Consider the following 16,851-nt stretch of genomic DNA (forward strand, 5'->3'; position numbering starts at 1 on the left):
ACGTGCGAACGCAACGTCGCTCTTTAAATCAGCAGTGTTTGTTGGTTCTCCCTGTTGCTCCGTCATCATGTTGGCGGTGGGCGTGTCATAACTCTAGCAGAGTGGACTAAGCGCTACCAGGTGCCCCACTCCCATGCAGAGTCTACCGTGCATGGAAACACGCAGGGCCAGCGGGTGGAGATACAACCTTTTGGTTTTACAGGGAAATTGGCATAATTAACCCTGCAAGGACTTTCTGGGAACAGTGAGCCTTTAGCAACAGAAACCTTTTGGTTTTACCAGGCATGGAAAGCATGGTGATTAGCTAACGGATGCAAGCTGAAGTTGTAGAAATGGTCTGAATCTACTTATTAGTTATTAGGACTCTGGCTGGAAATGATGTCACCCCTGCAGGGTCGGTCAACCCGGACTATAGTTACTTGCTGCAGACAGACCACCCTGACTGAGGGATTGACAGTTTAGGCTACTGCAGCTTTATATACAAACTTCACAAAGAAATATGGTCGGTGGCGCGCGTGCTTTACTGGCCGAAATGTGTGCTTTGAAACACGCGCAATGGCAATTACGTTTGCATCATGTCAAAACCGACGTATGACATTTTGAGAGAGAGAGAAAAATCCACAAAGAGGAGAGGAATTCACATTACGCATGCCCGGTCCAAGAAATACCGCGGTGAAATATCTGCGTGATAATATTCTATTTGTTTTGGAGGGCTGAGATTTTTGTGGCCAAACAATCAGGCAGACGTCTCAATTTTCCGACTAATCCGCCGTGATCTAATGACAAGCCGCAGCGAGAGGGGTTGAGGGGGGAATAATCCCATAAAGCTATTAGAAATATCATATTCAACATGCAAATACCATAATTATGATTAACAGTCACCATGATGAACTGCAGTCGGTAGATGAGGATCTATCGGAACGTGCACATTAAAGCAACATTCCGCGTGTGTTTTTGGGGCCCCGGTGATGAATGCAAGGCTGCTTGTGTTTCATAACTCGTGCGTTTGCAGAAGCGATGTAATCCAACCGAGCAATAACAGAGGAAGATTTACTTCTGGATAAATAACCTTTCTGCTCACGAGGATTCGACTATCAACAGTAGGTGTGATTGATCTGTGAGGCTGGACGCATACGGACATTTAGAGTTCAAAGCCGACTCTTTTTGGCAGATCTATTTAAAATGCAAATTTCCCATATGCACTGGGGAGGGTGCAGCTTCCCTTCTCATACACGGTGTTGCCGGAATGCTCCTATTAACCGTTACCTTTTCCCTTCCACGCCATCTGCTTCAGTTCTGCGCCACAAAGCGCCACAGGTTAAAAGGGAGAGAAGAAGAAGTCAAATTCACTTTATGTTCTTCTTTGTTTGGGTGGGGGGAATTATTCATTTACTTGATTTTATTTCATCTATTTGTGTATTTTTCTTTCTTAGCTTTTTTTTTTTTTAATCTTTAATGCACTGTGTTCTGTATGCTCTGCACATTCTCTTACAGCAAATAAATAAATAAAACACAAACAAGCACAAGGCGTTGTGACAGAGAATCGAACCCAGGGGCGGTCAGGAGCTTTACACGAGACACTTTTACAGCCCGCTGATCAATAACAGCCTTATTGTTTTTGTCAGACAAGCTACCTCCAAACCATGATAATGAAACCATCAGCTGCTTCACGTCAGAAGGATACTGATCTCATTGTCACGCTGCGTCATCATCTCCTTCAGTTTGGTCACCTCTGCTGCAGAGGGGGGGCTCTCTGGATCCACTGCTGGTGACGCTTGCCCATCGCCGCATCTCTTTCCTCCACTTCGCTGGTCCATGATCATCATCTGTACCAAAACACAAAAAAGAAAGATTGTTGACCGTGAATGGAAGTTAAGAGAATGGCTTCTCTTTTAGGGATGATATGTTGAAGTGACAGATTGAGACATATATGCAATCGCAACAAGCAAATGCAGGTTTGCTGTGGAGAAAAAAAACATTCAGTATAAACAACCATCTAATTCCATGAATGTAAACGAGCTGGAAAACACATGGTATCATCCTGGAAAGCTGCCATCTTCTTAGTCCTGTGATATTCCCTCAACATGAATTACATTGGCCCTCTTTTCCCCGTCTGTCATTGAACTCCTGTTTCAATGATGCGCCAGGCTTAAAGACAGGTGGAAAACATGTTAACAGATTTCCCCACATGGAGAGAGACGCAGTTGAAGAGGAAGGTACCGAGTGCAGTGTGCACTGTGTGGAGGCCTCCGCTCTGCAGAGTGACAACAAAGATGCGTTGCTAAACCACGGAGGTCAAACTGCACTTCTTACACATCGCAGTGTTGAGCGGGGAGCAGCTAGCCAGCATTGAGGAGCAAAGAAAAAAGAAAGAAAGAAAGGAATCAAATTCAAACCAGATCCAAAATTCCTTCAGAATCGGTGGAGTGTGACTGGGGTGATAATGTATCCTTTATTAATCAAGGACGGGTCAAATGCAGAGAAGAATTTCCCCAAGGGGATATGATCCACTGTGAGGCGCCCAGGGACACGTCGACATGAGAGCTACGGGGAGACCAGGGATGGAGCCGGCTACCTTGCGGTTACGGGACGGACCACTCTTCTCCCCTGAGCTACAGCCGCCCCAAATGATGATGAGTGATGCTCGCAGGAATGTAAACTGAACAGGAGATAGAGTTTGCGGAACATAACAAACTGAAGCAGAGATAAACAGACATCGGAGTGGGATCTGGAAGTGCTTCTGGTGGCCCGCTCCGCTCTGGCTCCAACCAGAGCGGAGCGCAGGAACGCTCATTTAGCAGCACCGGTTCCAGCGGCTGCTGGTTGATGGATGTTGAATGCACTCCGTGGCATGTCGGATTTTCTCCCAAACAAAGAAGAACAAAAGAGTTTATGTTTTCTGCCAACATTTGGCGAACAACATGCAAGTGCAAACGTCTTCCGCCGCAGCCCGCATGACAACGTGTCAGTGCATTGGGTATCGAGCCAGAAAACTGTTTTTGAAAAAAAAGTCCAGAAGAGATGTGTTTTCAAATGTTCCATGTACAATAATTAACATTCTCATATTTTAGAATCTGGAACCAGTAAATGTGTCTGCTTATTAATAACTAACGTAGGTCATGAGTTGATTTCAATACTTTTGAATGCAAGCAAATAAGGGTCATTAAAACTTGCCTGTGAAAAAAAAAAAATTCACAGGCCTGAAGTTGTTCTTTACCTTTGGTGTGCAAGTAAATACAAATAAAAAAATAGAAAAGAAATATCACAAATGCAAGTTTATCAATGTGTTTTGCAGTTGAGCAAAAACGTTGGATGCACACATATTAGATGCTACAAAACACGTTTCTGTAGCTGTAGAAACGTATTCTGTCTGTTCAATTAAGATGTGTGCAGGAATGCTTTCAACAGTGAGCTCAGCCGACTATCCAATCAGCATACAGAAGTAAACGTTGCTGCCTATGTGTCTGCATGCCCGCCATATTGGAGCGGTCAAGACCCGCTAGCAAACAAATGCGCCTTGAGAGATGCAGACTTCTCTACAAAGACGACTGTAACTCGCTTAATTCTAAAACGTTTTGGTTGATCATAAACGTGAGAAATTAAACTGGTTACCTATTGGAATTAAATTCAGTTTCTGGGGGCGGATCTAATAAGCTCTCTGGCAAAGACCTTCTGGATAACTACCTCTGGGACGGGCAGGCGGCGATCTGTGAATAGACAGCAAACTCTTTCTACAGATGTCCATGTGCCCTAAAGGTGAACTTATTTGTGAACATCATTTCACAAGCTCAAACTACCAGTTTTTGCTTCCACAGACTTTCTGGTGCTGAATTTTCAGTTGATCTGTTGACTGATCAATAAGCTGAAATGTTTCAGCACTCATTTATTTGACTCTTTTATGACAGAAATACTGCACTGACTATATATATATAGTATATATATATAACGTAAAAAATAGTTCAGACTAATGTTTTGTTCGTAAGTTTGTCTTGAGTTTTTTAGCTGACCTGTCAATTCTCAAGAAGACCTGGCATTGACGATTGCATGTCACATGACACCGAGCCTCTAATTAGACGGCAGAGACCTGCTAAACAACAAAGCGTCTAGACTTAAGGCAAGCCGTGGGAAAGCCAACAGCACTGGATAAAGTTGGGCATTAAAGACTCTTCAGATATGTTCACTGTTCACTGCCTCAAGAATAAAGCACATGATTTACAGTTACCGGGTATGGTTAGGCCTGAGGATAAGATCATGTTTTCTGTGAAGATAAAGTGACCCTATGCTATTTGATGCTACAGTAACCACCTGCAGTAGCATTAACCACGTTAAGCTATACGTTAGAGCTATATAGAGGAGGGGATTGGTCAGCTGGTCACTGCTGAGCTGATGGATGATGCAGAGATCAGTTCTGGACCCCTCACTGATCCGATGTGCTCTAAACACTGCTACGGTGAAGAGAAACATCCACAACCAACACTGACCAACAGAATCCAAACTCGCTGGACAGAAGACATCTGCTGCTGCCACACTGCATGATGGTGGACCTATTTATGGACAGGAGGAAGAAAACCAACACCAGGTCAAACAGGGAGACGTGCATGCAGATTGTGTAAACACATTACCTTCAGCAGGGAGAAACAGTGCTGGATTTTTCTCATGTCTGGTCCCAAAGACAGTGTCACGTCTGGATCAGGGTCCTCCAGGAAGGCCTTGACTAGCTCTTCCAACCTAAACACAGACACACAAACACACGCAGGTGTTCTTAAACAACACCAACAAAGCTGAAACCCTGTTCCAGTCCCTCTCCATCACACTCAGGACAGGCTCGGCAGCCACTCAAATAGTTCATATTTATATCCAATGTTTAAAATGTGGCTCTGGTCATAAGAAAACTATTTACTTAAACGCGTGTTCCAGCTCCAGTGGGCCGGACCGTTGATAAACTATCACTGGGTGATAGTCCAAACATTGGTTCTTCCAGCTCTGGGACGGGCCACTGGAAAAGGCCGACGGGCAGCCGTCCAGACGGATCCGATGTGGGCACGGCAGTGCGCGGTTTTTATTTTCCACTGCGAACTTGTTCGGCGCAGAAACACGCTGGGTTTACATGACGAAGGACTTAAAACAAACGTAGCGGTCTTTCTACCAGGGCCCCGTGAGACACCGGTGGTTTTGTGATACAAAGCTGGCTTCTGGAGAATGCCCTTCACTGCCATGTACAATATTTTGTCAGAGAAAAAGCGTCATCTTTCAAACTCCAGAATTTGACAGTCTCCAAAAGTTTTTTTTTTTTTTTTCGAAGGTGCAAGGTGATATGTTAAGTAAATGATAAAAAGGCGGAGTGATGGGACCAGGTGCGGTAAATACATCAGCACTGGGGACGGGGGGTTGTTCCAAGTCCTCCATGGAACCTCTGGCCTGAACTCTGGCCCTGACTGACTGGTCCCTCTGCCATCTGAGTGGAAGAGCAGGAATAAAGCAGCCCTGGCTGAAGCGGAGGGCCCTGGGGAACTCCATTAGATCTGGTTAAGCTTCAGTGAATGAGGTTTCAACTCGAGCATCAGTGCATGGCCAACAGCATAAGTTATGTAGGCACTTGAGGCAAACCCCAAACACTTATGAATCATGAAACATATTTGGTTTTGAGCATTACACATACAAATTAGAGATTAAAAAAAATAAAAAGTCCATCTGCCTCGTCCCCGGGTCTAAACACCCTAGAAGGCTGACGGGGCCAACGCAGCCCTAAGCGCGCCTGCACTGTCCTGAGGCTGCGGAGGCACACGCACACACACACACACACACACACACACACACACGCACACGCACACGCACACGCACACACAAATATTTTCATGATTAGAAGCCAGAATTGTATTTGCGTCTTTTTCTGGAAACGAGCCAAACGATATCGGCCTGCTGTGCTGCAATTTTACATTTTACGGCGCCGTCCGCAATGCTGAAACGCAACCGAGGAGATCGATAGACGGACACACAAACACGTCACTCAGTTCGGGGAGAGAGAGAGACAAAGAGAGAGAGAGAGAGAGAGAGGGAGGCAAGCCACAAACAGTCTAACATACTGTATATGTCATGCTCTGATAGTGTTCGGTTCTCTGATTAATACAGTCATTATTTGCTTTTGAAACAGTAGCCTTTTGCTGTTGCTGTTATTTTGTCTTTCCAACATTATTGCGTGGTTAAATCAATCAATTTTATCTTATGGAAAAAAGTTGCCCCTCCTGATTTTTAACAGCCCCCTCAGCCACTTCATTCTGGCGCCTAGCCTGGGTATAACATTACGCAATAATCATACATCAGTAATATAGGCCATGTCCCCACACACACAGACACTCGCTATGCATGCCTTGCTCATCGCAGGGCATAATTGATTGACATACCTCTGGATCTCCTCCACAGTAAGCTGCTCATCTCTCTGTTCTCCTGTCATCATGGCCAACTCTTCCTTCAGAGACTGGATCTCCCTCTTAAAACGGGCTATTAGCTGAGACACACACAAAGCAAAAAGGCAGGGTTAGAGATGGTGGACTACATGTGCGCGCACACACACACACACACAATGTGGAGCACATTTGGCACCTCCTGCTCGTGCGCAAGCAGACTGAGGCGGTTTCGCCGCCGCCAACTGATGAGACAATCCTTCTGAAAGTGATCTTGCGGCTTATCTTGCCGATGCATTTTGAGGAAAAACGTAAGTGATTCCAGACAACTGGATGCTCCAATGAAAGAAGAAAAACATAAATTTGCATTAAAAAGATACAGTAGCAAAAGAAAAGAAAAATAGTACACTTAAAAACCCTCTGCTGCCGTCTGTCCGCACATGTTCGGCTAAGGCCTCGCACACTGAGCCAACCGGGTGGTTGCTGTTAGGAACCGCTGTCCGGGTCTGGTTACCGTATATATATATATATATAAATATATGTATAAAATAAAAATATCTCACAGAGTACAGACATAGATTCTAAAATAAGTACTTAGATAGCAATCTTTGGAAAAAATAAAAAAAACTTGATCAGAAGAGAGACGATGTGACGGGACCAGGACATTGCTTTCATTAACAGCCCAAAGCGCCATTCCACTGATTGATACTGGCAGCAACATGTGTTCTAACCTGTGTAACCCAGGTACCGCGTTCTCCACCTGCTGAGCACAGGTAGGCCAGAGACCGCTATTTAAGTTTAGCATAATATAAGACACAAAAAATCCAATTGAGGCATGAAAAAGAGAAGAGTCCTGGCCCCAGCCTTGTTGACATAGTAACCTTTAATCTTTGGAGATAAGCCTGTGGCGCTCTGGTTCTCCTTGCTGAAAGGGTCCATGTCTACGGAGGTCAGTTTAAGTGGCCATGTGTCAGTCTAGGCAGGGATTAGCAGGCGTCTAGCTACCTAGCACTTAGAGGATCAGTGAGTTAAGATCAGACGTTAAGTTACATGTAGGTAGGAGGAGCAAAACAATATGAATTCTGATGAGACAGAACCATTTCAGGTCCCTGTTTGTTTCAATGCCCTAAATAAGTGTTTTTGGACCAGAGGACCTATTACATAGTTCTAAGAACACCCTTTTATGTGACCACACCGCAGGAACTAGGAATACTCGTATTTCTTAGACATCTATTTTGAGGGACTTTTTTAGCTTCTATTTCAGATTTGGTACAAGAGCAGCACAAATAGCTAACCCAGCAGCACAAAGGCTATCCCAGTAGCATAAAGGCTAACCCAGCAGCACAAACAGCTAACCCAGTAGCATAAAGGCTAACCCAGCAGCACAAATAGCTAACCCAGCAGCACAAATGCTATCCCAGTAGCATAAAGGCTAACCCAGCAGCACAAACGGCTAACCCAGCAGCACAAACGGCTAACCCAGCAGCACAAATGGCTAACCCAGTAGCACAAAGGCTAACCCAGCAGCACAAACGGCTAACCCAGTAGCACAAAGGCTAACCCAGCAGCATGCATCAAAAAACTTGAGCTCATTTTGTGATGGGATCACACCAGCAACGGCCCATAATCAGGCCAGCTGGGGGACCAATGCCCCCGATACCACTTCCTACCCCCTGCTTCCGGCTTCCGTGCTCGGACCACACCCATCCTGTAAAGCTCCGTGACTGCATCTTGCATGGTTGTTTAGCTGTGGGGCAGTGGGCGGTTCCTTTTAGAGAATCCCCAGAGCTGTTTGGGCCAGAAATGCCTTTTGACAATGAGATGTGCACAATTTGGAATGATCAATCAACTGTGCAGCTGTAGGACTTAATTTAAACAGGAGTTGCCAAGTTAATGTTATTTGTTTAAAAAAAAAAAGATTGCAGATTACAAATGTATCACCCACTGGATGGTAATACCATTACTTTACAAGCACTCAGTTCTCTGCACTCAGTGCTTTTCTTCATTCTTTCTCTGTCTTTCGTGCAACAGACCTGTTAAATGGGATTAAATCCTGAATCTCCTGGTCCACAACAGGAGCGAAAGGTTAGAGGTGAGCCCACTTGACATGTGCCCTTATTTTGAAGCTGAGCAGGTTATTAGCAGTGTGCCGTTACTTGAACTTGAGGCGCTATGATTAAATGTGAAAGAGGCCACATCCATAACAGATGATTAGCCTGATAAAACCTACAGCTTGATTTCTCTGCAGCTAATAATATGAGATGTTAACTGGACATTCAGTTAGTTGGTAAGTCTCCTGAAAAAAGGATCAATCAGTGCAATAGGCGGATGACCTTTTCTACATGACATCTGACCACAGACGTGTAATTACATGCTAATGGAAGGGAGACATCAGAACAAATGGATGGTGTAGCGATGGTGAAGCCAGACCAGTTGTAATAAAAATTCTGCACAAATCCCACCACAACACAACAAAGTGAAACCACCTAAAAAAACAAGTGGCGATTGTTCTTTTTCTCTCATGACCCACTTCTTCAGTATAAATCCCACTTAACGATCACTGAATGTGACCACACTGCAAAATACTAAAATCAGACTGAAAGGCTGGAACGGTCCCAGTTGAAGAGAGCAAATACAACAGAAAGTGGTGACTCCTGACACAAAGTTGCTAGGGAACTAGGAAGTTCAGTGAACACTTAAATCGAGGTCAAAAGGTCAGACTGAGTCATCCACTCCAAGCAAACACATGTTTCGACTGGAAAGTCTAAAGCAGTCACACAGCCAGACATTGTCAACTCAAGATGCTCTTGAGAAGAAACAGACCTGCAAGTGTGGTTTTGGGTAGGTGCCACTTAGCTAAATGAAAGTTTCACCCCAAATCCACCCCATATCATATTTTTTAACATCATAGCTGACCATCCCTCACCAGAGCCGCTCCCTGCATCTCTTTTTTGGAGCCCTTGGTCTGATGTAATTCTCCCAGCTGCATCCTGAAATGCTGACCACCGGCCGTTGGTCAGCGGAATCGCGCCGGCTATTTCAGAGCGCCGAGCCCACACTGGTACCACAGCACCACGGCAGGCTTCCATACACTCGGAATTAAAACTGACTCAGGCCATGTGACCGATGATGCCAGCATGTCCTATGGAAAGCCAAGTCAGTGTAACATGCAACATGCAACGCTACATGTTTCTCTGCGTTACTTTCTATGTGCTGAGACAAACATGCTACGTAATTAACTTTCCTCAAACGGCGCCGCCTCCCGCTGCTACTCCGTCGAGCTGTCAGAGCTACCATGGAGCCCACACTGTCACTAACTGCACTCCCTATAGACTATAGAATATAGTGATTTCTGATTTTTGTTAACTAGTATCACTATTACACAATGTTGAACCACGAAAAGCTCTAAATCCACAAAACCAGTCTGGCTATGAGGGACATCTCAAATGATTGCGTTAAAGTCTGTGGAACAGAGCCGAAGGGTCAATTAAGTTTGAAACATTAAACTAACTAACTAACATTAAACCGTAATTCCTCTCTTTGAATATATACTATTCATCCTGTGCAGAAACCCACCCACAGTAAACAGCACTGCAGGTTATTGGCTCTATTATGGGGGCCTCTTTTTATGAAGGAAGAGGAGTCAGAGCCCACCACACCTCAACATACCCCAACATGGGTCTTATATCCGCCACAACAAAATGATAACACATGTTCCATGCATGGCAGCATTCATTTTATGCACTTCAGACTAAGGCGAGGAGCACCAGACTGAACCACACACCACTCCACTTACAAACTCCTCCAGCCCAACGAAGGCCAGGCTCTGAGACGGGACGAATGAGGGATCCAAGGGGGTGCAACCACCCCTCAGGAATTCTCACACCCGCTTCTCAAACACGTCTCTCTGGTGGGCTCTGAGCAAGGTTCTGTTTGACTCACAGGTATGCGCTAATCAGAGCTGTATTCTCAAGCAACATGTTGTGTGTCTCTTTAAGTGAAGGATAGTCCAGGTTCAGGGTGGGGTCACCCGGCCTCCTATTACCCTGCGCTTAGCTGCATAACAACACCTTAAGATCAACTTTTTTGACCCTTTAGGAATTACCTAGAAGTTTGATGGCGATTCAGCTCAACTCAAACTAAGCGACCTCCTGCACACAATGCTCAAGAGTCCCTTAATTACACACCAAAAATATGGTGGAAGCATCTTGGAAGATCCGATAACTGTCGATAATTTCCTCTTCCCGAAGACCAGGATCAGCCTGGCCTAAATGGAGGATTAAGACTGACTTTAGTGCTCTTAGAGAGACCAACCTTATATGGTGAGCTCACTGTGGCTGACTTCATTATGAAGTCACTTTCAACACCTCATTCTTACCCTGTCCATGAGAGTTAAATGTTGTGTCTGGTCTGGCTGGTTTCCTGCTGTTCGGGCTTTGAAGAAGTGCATTGTGGAGCCTGTAGGCTACAGTATAGGACCATTGAGGCAGCACGCGGTCTGAGCGATGTACCAAACACTGGCTGCAAGATTGGGCAAAAAAATCTCCAGGTTTCAAATCAATTAGCGCAGCCAGCATGTCCTAAAGACAGCGTGCCTCTAGATGGGTGCAGGCCAAAGATAGGAGTCTGAGTGTCACCCCGAACCACAGTGAATGACATCATTCTAATCTGCAAACTGCACTGCTGGCTCAACTTTCTTTTTTTCTCTCTCTCTCTCTCAGTAAACCATGGAGAGAGATAGAGGCAGAGACAGAGAGACTGGAGCAACGGACAAAATGAGAAACATACATAAACGGAGACAAGAAATTTGCCCGCGAAGCTTTGGGTTCGCCTGGAGCTGTAACTGTGCCGGACCCGATTGGGAGCAGCCAGACACTGTCACAATTACTGCGCCCGGCCGCAGACTCTCTTAAAAATACCTCTGTAGGGTTTGCAAGTGGCCAGCCAAGTCTCACCAGCAGTAATACAGTAGCAGTTGATCCTCAGGCAGATCAGGGTGGGAGGGGAGGAAGCGAAAGTAGCTGTGAAGACTTACTACTGGATATCCCCCCGAGGGCCCTTTATAACAGCTACCAGCTCTGTTTCCTGGCATACTACAGTGCAGGAAGGTGTGAGTGTTGTGGAAGGAGTAAGTGAGGGAGGGAAACCATTGTCAGAGGTTGACTTGGCGATGCTGCTCAGGCAATTTCTAATGGGATTTCATTTCATTAAAAAGTAAAACAATAAAAAAAATTTAAAAAAATGATATGAACGTTTGTGCGTAAAAAAATGCAGAGGCATCTGTCACAAATATATGTTGTAACAATCTGATGTCATATCCTCACCAAAACGTTGTCTGCTCTCCATCTCCTACTCTGGCCTCTTCTCTAACCTACCAAAATAAATCATGCATTCACAGTATATACAGCAACTAAACAAAATGACTGAAAGTAAACAGACTTCCCACTCGCATTTTTCTGATCCATCAGATTGACAACGTGGTGCAGTTTGTGCTTGCTTGCATGTGAAGACGTTTGTACACACCAGTCTCCAGCTGGAAGCTATTGGGATAAAAAATAAATAAATGCCACAACCGAATTGGAGGCATGTAAACGAGACAGAGAGAGAATGCTAAACAGGAGCCTGTGAGCAGCCGAAATAACGCAAAGATGGACAGGCGTCCACGTGTTGGCGGTGGAAAACTGCTGCTTTCACAATGACACATGTGACACTGGAAGAACTCATTTGGTATTTGGAAACCCGAAGAGGACACTATACGTCTAGAAGCTGGATCCTCACTGCAACTCAATGGCTGATCAAGTCAAGGTCTGGAAGCATCGAGGAGGGTCTGGCCGTGACGAGGCAGCGCCTTGTGGTGTGATTGTGTGGCTAAGCGATGGTATTTGTAGTCACTGGGGGAAGTGACTGGGTCGGCTCACCAGGGCAGGATCCAGTTCTTCATTCAGTATCGCCTCATTCTTGATGAGAGCCACGCGCTGAGCGAAGCGGCACGTAGAGATGGACTCCTGCAGGACAGTTTCAATGAGAGGTTAGAATGTTTCGGGCTTTTGTGCCCGAGGGAGAATATCACTCCTGATGAATAAACCTTGTACATTTACTGAAAGTGGATGCATGCAAGGATACAACAAAGATGACAACATGTAACACTGTTGCTTTCTTTACATGGCTCAGCTTTTCATTAATTTCCTACGAAGCGGAAGATACTACTTACATCCAAGTGATGGACAAGTTGAATATTTTGTTACATTTTTTAAAACATAAAATATTGTATGTAGCCGGGAGAGGGGGGTTATATTCACAGATAATCCTCTGAGATTTAAGTAGTACATTTATTTATGAAGGACACAAGTATGTCTTCTTGTGAATATAATCCAATTAATCGTATTTCCACACACTGCATATATATATATATATATATATATATATATATATATATATATATATATATATATATATATATATATATATATATATACATATACACATATATATATATATATATATATATATATATATATATATATATATATATATATATATATATATATATATATATATATATACATACATACATACATACATACATACATACATACATATATATATATATATATATATACACATACATCCATATACATATACACATTATGTCTAATAAAATGGAATGACACAGGGAAAAGGTATTGAACACGCTGACTGAAATGTATTTAATACTTGGTACAAAGCCTTTGTTGGTTCAAGACGCCTCCTGTTTGAGAAACTAGTCTCATGCATTGCTCAGGTGTGATTTCAACCTTATTGTTGCAAGCATACTGATGCATTGGTTACAGAAGGATTTCTAAACTTCTGAATGTTCCAGTGAGCATTGTTGGGGCCATAATCCGGAAGTGAAAAGAACTTAATTTCACCATAAACCGGCCACAACCAGGTGCTCCTCGCAAGAGAGCTTCAGAAAGACCTGGAATAAGCAGGTCCAATTGTTTCTAAGAAAACAATAAGTAATGCATCAAACGCCGTGGCATGTATGCACGCTCACCATCAAGACTCCATTGCTGAAGAAAAAGCATGTCGAAGCGCCTTTAAAGTTTGCTGCACAACATTTAGATAAGCCTGTGGAATACTGGGAGAATATAGTCTGGTCAGAAGAGACCACAATGGAACTCTTTGGATGCCATAATACACCATGTTTGGAGGTCAAAGGGCACTGCACATCACCCCAAAAATACCAGACCAACAGTGAAGCTAGAGGTGGGAACAGCATACCGCTCTGGCAAACTTCATATTATTGAAGGAAGGATGAATGTAAAAAAGTACCGAGACATTATTGATGACAATCGGCTGCCATCCACCAGGATGATGAAGATGAAACGATGGTGGACATCTCAGCAAGACAATAATTCCAAACACACGGCCAAGGAAACTCAACTGGTTTCAGAGAAAGAAAATAAATCTGCTAGAATTGCCCAGCCGATCAGCTGACTGGAATCCAAGAGAACATCAATGGAAAGGGCTAAAGATCAGACTGTTTGTGTGGAAGAATGGGCCAAAATCACACCTGAGCAATGCATGAGACTAGTTTCTCAAACAGGAGGCGTCTTGAAGCAACAAAGGCTTTTGTACCCAGTATTTAATACATTTCAGTCAGCGTGTTCAATACTTTTTCCCTGTGTCATTCCATTTTATTAATCATAACTTGATTTCTGAACTTATTTGTTTAATTTTCTTTGTATGTATGGATCACTTGGGTTGTTACCGACATCTGGTGAAAATGTCATCAATAGCACCTTTAAAAATATATGAACTGAGACAAATTGTGACGTGTTCAATACTTATTTTACCCACTGCCACAAATATATATACATATAACAGAATATGGGTTAGTGCAGCTGGCTTGACCTCGGGGATCATGAGTGTTTGATCCAACATTGTGAAGTGAAGCGTACACTTTTCTCTTGAATTCAGAGCTTAAATCTTGGAAGTGTTTCTTCTTCTCTGAATAGTACCCCCTTCCCCTGCTCTGTATTTTAAAGAGCTCGCTAGCCAGGCCAAAGGGCATGTAACATTATTTCACTCAATAACATAGTTTCTCAGCACTATTTTTGTCAATCTACCAGAATAGTCCATCTGAACGTGGCCTTACATCAAGGTTCCTCTTGTCCACTGCCATTGTGGCGATCATGGTAGTCATACAGTTGCCCCCGAGGCTGTCCCTCAGCACAGAAGTCAACATGGAGTTCCTGTAGGGGACATGGGAGCGGTTCTTCTCTGCCAAAGCTATGATCACCTAAAGAAAAGAGCAGTGGAAAGGGCCCTTTTGTAAATCAACACAGAGCTGAGGGTCGGTAGCTGCAAGATTCCAGTTAATCAATATCAAATGTCTCACATAATGAAATGTATAGCAATTCAAATGAATTAGCCTTAATCTGCAAAAAAAAAAAAAAGTAAAATGCAGAAAGAATTAAACTGCGCACACAGTAAAATAAGCGAGTAAAATGTATGCCAAAATGCAATTCCTTATTTATACAAAAACACAGGAGCACAACATATAATTCCAAATGAAGCGGCTACCTGCTCCAAGTAGTGCAGGGAGAGGTTGATGTACTTGGCCTCAGTGAGCAGCTGCCCGTTGAGGCCGGTCTTGCTAACCCGATCCGACCCCGCCAGGTCCACCAGGTGGAGCTTGGAGCGCCGCAGGGTGGCCGAGCCGGGCTCACGTCTGCACACGTGCACGGTGAAAATACAGTGGGACCGCGTGGATGCCTGGTTCATGGGAGTCTGGGGAAAAAGAGAGAAGACGGAACATTGAGAAAAACAATTCCAACGTCTGCGTGACTGTATTTTCAATCCTCTAAAATTGGTACACATGGTGGACACCGAACAGAAAAAGGGAACTGTATTCTCCATCTGCCCTACTTTCCATATTGAAACAACAAAAAACATGTTTCCATTGATTCTTCTTTGTTTTCTTGCTCCCTGCTGGTTTGAAGATCAAAGCGACGCCATGTGTAACCCAAGAGCAGTAAACACATGGTGGCAGCTTTATAAAAGCTGAGGTTGCTTTTCAGATGGTCACTGGAACAGCAGAAGTCAGGTGGAGACAGAAATAGAGTGGGAGTTACTCCGCACATACAAGCTTTATTAACCAGAGGAGGATGGTTACTCATGGGGTCCTGGATGAGAGGGTAAACAGAGGAAATGGATATTTACTGACATAGTGCTGATCATTGACTTATTTCTGTCTCCTTGTGGGCCGTCTGGACACATGATGGTGGCTGATGCAGCACATCTCTTTTCCTTTTGTGGATCGGTCATTGACCGAAGACGTGACTTTGTTTTTCTCTCTGCTCGAAAAAACATCATCCTAGACATACCAGGTTGTTCATTCTAAAAAACGGTGCTCTGACCCCGACTTGTTGTTGCCGTAAATGTGCCAACACCTGCCTGTTAGGGTTGTGACAGCTCCCGTCAGATCTTTCACTATCTAAACCCACCGCTGTCAGCTCTTTCCTCAGTCCAAATTCCCTTCACTCTGCACACGTCCAAGTGTGTTCCTCAGGGTATCCCTTGAAGTAATATGAAGCAGCCCTTAGATGTTGACAAGGGATCACATACCTAATAGGATTGAATAAAAGGTCAAAGGTAAAGATAGTGAAGAATCTGAACAACTAACCAACCAAATGCTGGTAAAACATTGACGAGTTAACCTTTTACTCATTGGTCGTTGGAAACTGTTTGGAAAAGGGCAGGCCCTTGTAAAAAGATATGTTTCAGGTGACTGGATGATCCGTCAAGCAAACTGTTGCTGAAGTCAGTCGGGAGAAGAGCGAAAACAAGGGTTCCCATGCACCAAACTCAAGCATCATTCAGAGTCCGCAACAAAATAACCCTCATGGTGGTGGGATAAATTGCAGGGCTGCTTTATTGGGCTGCATTCATTTGAGTGTGACATATTATGCAGTAAGTGACTGTCTGACTGGAAATTGATATCAGCACTTGTGGTTGACCATTAAACATATTAAAATACACTGGCAGCAGTCCATAGATAAGAAGTAGCTGTTTGCTCTTATCTCTGAGCGTCATGCTGTCCTTCCTGAGAGACAGTCCGGGAGAGCTTTGACGTGTGAGGATTGTGCGCGACAATAACTTAATTTTGATATCACCAGATATTATATAAACGTTTCTTTGGGAGTCCTAGAAAAAACTCAAAAGTTTCAAATAGTACTGACGAGGGCACATATGAGCGCAGTATGTTTATTTAAATGGTTACAAACTGTGTGTTCGTGTCCACAGAGGAAAAAATGTCCACACAGGGACATTTAGGTATGGCTAAGCTGTGAGAAAACATAACAGCAGGACCATTCAACCTCGTTGGAGTCACTTCCTGTATTCCCCCATGTTCTCAATTGACCGCGTGTTGATCTTACACGCACCACATGCTGACTACACATAC

General features: G+C 44.0%; 1 protein-coding gene across 1 annotated transcript in view; it reads right to left on the minus strand.

The window, feature by feature from the left end:
- kif6 (kinesin family member 6) overlaps positions 1 to 16,851 on the minus strand; it is a gene marked incomplete at its 5' end in the record, with an annotated part of 58,593 nt that overhangs the window by 31,181 nt on the left and 10,561 nt on the right. Inside the window, 6 exons of the mRNA XM_079217895.1 lie at positions 1,685 to 1,826; positions 4,623 to 4,728; positions 6,402 to 6,505; positions 12,320 to 12,406; positions 14,542 to 14,685; positions 14,970 to 15,176. Of these exons, the coding sequence (XP_079074021.1) occupies positions 1,685 to 1,826; positions 4,623 to 4,728; positions 6,402 to 6,505; positions 12,320 to 12,406; positions 14,542 to 14,685; positions 14,970 to 15,176 (790 nt within the window). The remainder of the gene's footprint in view (positions 1 to 1,684; positions 1,827 to 4,622; positions 4,729 to 6,401; positions 6,506 to 12,319; positions 12,407 to 14,541; positions 14,686 to 14,969; positions 15,177 to 16,851) is intronic.

This window comes from Taurulus bubalis (assembly GCF_910589615.1).
Source record: "Taurulus bubalis genome assembly, chromosome: 1".
In the NCBI taxonomy this organism is placed as follows: domain Eukaryota; kingdom Metazoa; phylum Chordata; class Actinopteri; order Perciformes; family Cottidae; genus Taurulus; species Taurulus bubalis.